This window comes from Gobius niger, assembly GCF_951799975.1.
Source record: "Gobius niger genome assembly, chromosome: 16".
In the NCBI taxonomy this organism is placed as follows: domain Eukaryota; kingdom Metazoa; phylum Chordata; class Actinopteri; order Gobiiformes; family Gobiidae; genus Gobius; species Gobius niger.
In genome coordinates, this window is record NC_136867.1 from 12452688 (window position 1) to 12459511 (window position 6824).

General features: G+C 37.9%; 1 protein-coding gene across 1 annotated transcript; it reads left to right on the forward strand.

Annotated features, from left to right (window-relative positions):
• Positions 1-1827: 1827 nt before the first annotated feature.
• On the forward strand, positions 1828-6728 carry mocs3 (molybdenum cofactor synthesis 3). Its single transcript, XM_079574006.1, has 13 exons — positions 1828-2007; positions 2165-2297; positions 2387-2479; positions 2562-2682; positions 2952-3026; positions 3122-3239; positions 3311-3419; positions 4367-4429; positions 4731-4894; positions 5289-5336; positions 5805-5901; positions 5997-6104; positions 6536-6728. Exons 1-13 carry the CDS (start codon positions 1912-1914, stop codon positions 6691-6693), a joined length of 1383 nt encoding a protein of 460 aa, XP_079430132.1. The 5' UTR covers positions 1828-1911; the 3' UTR covers positions 6694-6728.
• The last annotated feature ends 96 nt before the right edge of the window (positions 6729-6824 follow it).

A 6824-nucleotide genomic window follows, 5' to 3' on the forward strand; every position in this document is an offset into this window, starting at 1 on the left:
GCGTCCATTCACTCCTGGGAGACGCTGAACTGAAGGTGGAAACAAAACAGCTGAAATCAGGCTAATTAGTGAAAAATGAAACGAAGCCTTTTCCCGCTTTTGTGATGAACGCTGTGCTTTACTTCTGGTCCAGTTGAATTCTGTGACGCCTGGGTAGGCAAGTCTGCTTGGAGGCAGGCCGATTATTATCATTAATGAATTTATTATTTTCATTTCATTTCTACTTTTTCACTAATCACAAGTTGCAGTGTCCATTAATTAATTTAAATGATGAGTTTTAAACTCTTATTTATGAGTTTTAAATTCATATTTATGAGTTCTGACTTGGCATACTCATTAGTTTGATAACTCATTAGTTTAAAACTCACACTGAGATTAAAGTTATGAGTTTTAAACTCGTAGTCACAGTCATGGGTTTCAAACTCAAAGATGTGAGTTTTAAACTCATAACAATTAGTTTAAAAGTCAAACAGAGATTTCGGAGTGTAAAACATACTCATAATTATGAGTTTTAAATTTATAGTCTGAGTTTTAAAGTCATAGTCTTATAAGTTTAAACTAGTTGTATGAGTTTGATGAAACTCACAACTTTGAGTTTGAAACTCAGACTATGAGTGGGGTATTTAAAGAGGGGAAACGGGCTTCTATTATTTTGTCAAGAACTCTTGACTAACTTTTTGTTTTGTTACTTTTGGCAACACACAACTTTTAATAACATCATGCTCACAGTAAAAAAAAAAAGACATACAAAAAAAAGACAAATAATAATATTGAGGTCTTTCACACGTTGCCTAAAGGCCTCTAATCATTCTATAGCATGTCAGCCAAACTTTATAATAAAAAGCAATGGCTTGATGATCCCGGGCCTTGTGGGCCCTTTCTGTGTGTCTGTGAAAGTAACTCTGGGTTTCTTCTACCTTTAAAGGATGCAAAATAGGCAATCCTCCAGCTATGTGATTCTGACCATTATATTATGTGCTGCACACAGCTGCCCACCTGACAGGTTGCCCAGTCAAATGCAGAGGACAAATTTTCAAACGGGGAAAATTCCTTGCTGACTGTGGTTCTCAAGCTGTGGTACGTGTACCTCTGGTGGTACATTTTTTCTTCAAGTGATACTCAGGGTCTATCAAATTTCAATTTGCTGTATTCTGCTAGCTAAGAATTTAATGAATTCAAATCTGAAGTTTGTCTGAGCAAGTTTAGACATAATTATATTAGGCTATTAGACCTATTTTTGACCAGCTTTAGTCCTGATTTGATCTTGGACTATATTGTATCAAGTGGTGGAAGCACAACGGTGTCATCTGGTGGTCAAAGAAAAACCCTACAGCCTCAAAAAGTCGGCAGCAGTTGGATGAAATCACATGTCAGCCATTTGATCGGCTCATTCCCAGTAGGCCTAGGAATTTGCCCATTAGCCTATGTTGTTTGCCTCGGTCAGCCCGTTATGGTTTTCAGCTCTGAAAATATGACTGACCGGCTGAAATATTCCTTTGTTGTCCTTGTTGGGGAAAAAGAAAGGTGCTATTGAATGTGTTTTCTATAAATAAAGGCTACTAAAAAAATAAATAAATAAAAAATCCCTCTTTTTTTTATTTTTTATTTTTTTTACTAATGCAGGCTAGAACTTGGTAGTTATAAAAGGCAATTGACAGAATAAATCAAGTATACAGGCTAAATAACACTACCAGAAGAAAGTGGCATACATGTATATAACTTCGGCTGAGGCATAAACAACTTTTCGTTAAAAAGGTAAAGGTAAAATAAACCAAAAAGAAAAGCGTCACAAACCACGTGATCTCCCTGAAGCTTGTAACCCGGAAGTGTACTCTACTGCCTGCTGCTCGTGGATGTGTCAGAGGCGAATAAGTCCTCAATCTTTCTTCATATCTTTGTTTTGTGAAAGCCATGGACACTAACGAAGAGAAACGATTGAAAGAGCTTCTCAAAGAGAAGGAAGGTGAAATCATGGCACTAAAGAGGAAATTATCCCAATTTGAAAAGGTAAGAAGAAGGAGACTCTTCTATCTAAAATGAATAGAACTAAGTATCTTATTTTGGCTAATGAAATGTATTATGTGCCTTGTTCTAGCACACACATGTATGGGGATGGGATACTATATTATACATTTGGTCACATTGTGTTTTATTTTCTTTCTAGAGCCAAACCATCACACAGGAGCTGTTTGAAAAAGTGATACCTCTTACCCCTTTAGAAGACAAAAGTTCTCTCAGCAATGAAGAGATCATGCGCTACAGCAGACAGCTTCTTCTTCCTGAGTTAAGTGTACAAGGTACTGTAACCTAATAGTATAGAAGACAAATGAGTGAATATGATAATGATTCAATTACATGTAACATGACTGAACGTCTCTGCTTCTAGGCCAGTTAAACTTGTCCAAGACCTCAGTGTTGGTTGTGGGCTGTGGAGGACTGGGATGTCCTTTGGCACAGTACCTTGCTGCAGCGGGCATTGGTAATTATCTTTTTATTATTCATTTTAATACAATCTTGAGTTGTTGTAGTATTTGTACTATGTTATTAATTACTGTTAAAAGGACGTTTAGGCCTGTTGGACTATGATGAGGTAGAGCTGAGTAACCTTCACAGACAGGTGCTTCATGGGGAGCAGAACAGGGGCCAAGCTAAAGCTCTGTCTGCGGCTAATGCTGTTAAAAGGTACATTTTATTGCCTGCTGTCAGTTATACTGTAAAACACTTTAAACTTACCAGTAAATATTTAGCAGCACAAATACTTAATCATCTCAGTTTGCATGTTCTCCTCTTTTGTTACCGTTACAAATGTGTGCCATTTTGAACAATAGCCACAAGATGGTGTTGTTTCTCTTTTAAATCTCATTCAGACCTTGTTACTATTTTATCTGCTTCATGCTACTGTAATTTGACACAATATCAGGCACGTTGACCTTGACACAATGCATCTACAGGTTAAACTCAGCAGTGCAGTGCGTTCCCTACCATCTGCAGCTGTCACCGGAGAATGCTTTACAACTAATTCAACAATATCCTTCTGTACAAATCACATATTACTGTATGTCTTGACATATTTGGAGCTGCCACAGTCGCTATTTACTATTTCCTTGACCTAAGACTTCATGTATGACATTGTGGCTGACTGTTCAGACAATGTCCCCACACGCTACTTGGTGAACGATGCCTGTGTTTTAAGCGGAAGGCCTCTTGTGTCCGCGAGTGCCCTGAGAATGGAGGGCCAGGTGAGATTAAATACAATTACAATATATACTATAAATGAATGAATCTGAATGCAGTTTACATTCATTTGCAGTTAACAGTTTATAACTATTGTGGGGGCCCATGCTACAGATGTCTCTATCCAGTACCTCCACCCGCAGAGACGGTGACCAACTGTTCAGATGGAGGGGTGTTGGGAGTAGGTTAGTTAATGTTTCACTGTTATATTATGATATTACATTGTTGAATGATTTGATACTTTTGTTTTAACACATACATTGCGGTTGCACTTGGTAACGAGCGCAGGTTTGAGTGGGGGACAGCGGCTGGAAATTAGCCATGTTTACAATCTGGTGTGGCCTGTTTACATGCATGAATCCCATGTGTGTTCATTAATATGCACATTCCCGACTAAATTAACAAATAAATATATTGAAATAGCATGGTGGTAACTATGAATAATAAGATTTTTTTTTTTTTTTTCCGGCTTTATGCTCATATTAAAGTAATACTAACCATGTTTCCTGGTCATTTTCAGTCTTGATGCTGGTTTACTCCTAGGGCTCTTATCCTTTTTCCAGGTAATAACTGGTAATAATAACCATGTTATTACACTTTTAGGTGCCACTATTCCCTTTCTATTACCAGACTATTACTGTGCTATAATTGAAAATGCTTACATTGAGTAGTTATTAGTGTAAACCTTAGTAGCATCCTTCAAGGGTGCGAAGAGTAGATTAGGTCGTCATAGTAGTAACAGTACACATTTTCAATACTTTGTGCACCTTATTCGTAAACTCTAAAATGGAGAATGCTTACTTCTTGAGCCGGGCGGCAGAAAATACCTTTCCTCATGTTGATCCATTACCATTTCTGATTCAATTTTATTTATTTCAAATTAAAAACGAATACACATAACTGATACATGAACATAGACAAGACAGCTCTTTTATTTAAACTGCTGCTCAAACCAAAAACAATGCTTTCCACTTCATTTAACACACAAATATTGTCCATTGTCTCCTCCGATCTTGAAAACCTGGTTCTTTAGACTATAAAGTCCTATGACAATTATTGAGACTAATTTGAGACTGCCATTTTGCTAAACCTTTCTATTATTGTCCAACCTTACTTACTACTTACTTTTTAGTTCCAGGTATAATGGGGTGTTTGCAAGCACTGGAAGTTCTCAAGATTGCTTCAGGACGTGGTTGTATCCTTTGTTTAAATCTGCTCTTAACGTGCAAATTTACAACTTAGCTAGTCACTTTGTGTGGATAATCAGTGCTTTTCTAACCACAACGACAAATAAACCTTTTGCATCCTGTTCTCCCACATTGTATTGTAACACACTTGCTAACACCAGGCCTTGATAAGCATTGTTTAGCTTCTGTTTAGTTGACATTTATACACAATCAGGACTGATGCCAGCTTATTCCATTCTCTTTGCAGCGGTGCATAGGGGATAGCAGGGGGAGAACAAAGTAGCCTTTTTCCTTGACCATGCATGCTAGCATCCTGTGGCCAACAGCTTGTGATGTTTGATGCCTTGGAGACCAGATTCAGATCCATCAAGCTCCGGCCCAAACAAGCCAACTGTGCAGTGTGTGGAGAAAACCCCAGTGTCACGCAGCTGGTGGACTACGAGGCCTTCTGTGGGTCCGCTGCCACAGATAAGGTCGGTTTAGTTGCAAAGGATTGACTATTATTTTTGACCTATGTAGTATCAGAATAATACAGTGTGAGTATACAGGGAAAGTAACAATTTTGAAGGCTACTTGTCAATGGAGCCCAAAACTGCCGATACTGGGGGGCGTTCCAGGTCTGTCACTAATATAAATAATATCTTTAAAAAGTAGGCCCTCTGGTGAACTGGTGAACACTGGTAATGCACATGGGTACTGAAGGCTGTGTCGTCTGGTCCAATAAGAAACAGTAGCTGAAATCGCTGTTTTGCCTGTGCTGGTCCTGTCATTCCATCGTATTTTGTGGAGCTGCATTTTAGGATTATGACCATAATGTTTTGCTTAACCAGTCTCTATTTACTGATTATTTGAAAATGTGTGTTTCAGTGTCAAAATCTCAACCTCCTCTCACGAGACCAACGTATCACAGTAAAGGTAATGAGCCTTAGGTTTAAAACAAATGTCACTTATGCTCTGTTTATACTTGCCCATATTTATTGTATAATTGCCACCAATTTTCTAAGTTTTTATGTCCATTTATAAAGTGATAGCATCTTATTGCTGACCCAGCCTCATGTGGGAAATGACCTAAAATTGGCCTAATGGTTTTGCTTTGGAAAAGAATGTTCTGTTTGCTGCTAAGAGTGGCCGTAGTGTTTAATATTTCTGCAGAATAAGTACTTTCAGACCTGATGAGTCATTACGTGCAAAGATATTATCAAGATAGATTCTGCTGCAATCAAGGTTGTTTAGAGTTCCCATTTAGACCCAGCTTAGTTTCTTTGATTCAGAGTCCATCAGACTAACTTTGTTTCTCTGTAACACTTTCTCTCAACACTCGTCTCACTGCTGGGTCATTTTTTTTTTTTTGTGTGTGAAATAACATGTTATTGTTATTTACAGGAATATAAAACGGTGCTGGACAATGCTGACCCCCATATTCTGTTGGATGTTCGTCCTGATGTAGAGGTGGACATTTGCCACTTGCCATTTTCCCTAAGTATCCTTCTGACTAAATCTAGATATGGCTCTGTGGGGATCACGTGTGTCTCGCCATATGTTTGTGTGTGGTTATATTGCTTTTACTGCTGCCAGACATCCCGCTCTCAAGTTTAGAGGAGAGGAAGAGTGATCAGATCCAGTTACTTAGGGACCGAATCAGCCAGTTGAAACAGCAGATGGCAGGTGACCACCAGCCTCCAGGTAATGTATCAAAACACCATTAAGGACTATTCATGCTTTTAAAAATGACCAGACACATAAAGACTATTTTACATTATCCACTTCCATGCTGTTGTCTCAAAATGTGTTCGCATTGGCATATTTTACACTGCTAGTAACAGATTGTAATGGTGTTGCTAGGTGATTCTCTTTCCAAAACAGGTTCTGTTAACCTGAACAGCTGGTCTGCTTGAAAAATGATTATTCATCAACTTTATTTTAGTGTTGTTTAGAATATTTATCTATGGCTTCTCTATCAATGATCTAAAGTTAACTTTGTTGTCTTCCTAGAATAAAAAAAAGAGTCAAATGTATTATTGGCCTACATTTCAATCATTTTAGATTTCCTGTATAACTGTATAATAGCCTACAGTAGTTTGCATATGTATATTGACGTGTTGTTTTATTTTCAGTTTTTGTGATCTGCAAGCTGGGAAATTTCTCGCAAAAGGCAGTGCAAGTATTGGAAAAAATGAATGGATCAGAAGTGGACCGTATCACTGTGAAGGACATATGTGGCGGCCTCATGGCCTGGGCCAGCGCAGTAGACCCTACTTTTCCACAGTATTGATAATGTTTTTACTTCAAACATAATGAATATTGTCAGTAAATAAACTTTTTTGTTTTACTTAGGCTTCTGTTTCATGTGCTTTCTTTAACCAGATTAAGTGCAAAATTGCACTTGATGTGTGTAATAAAGTT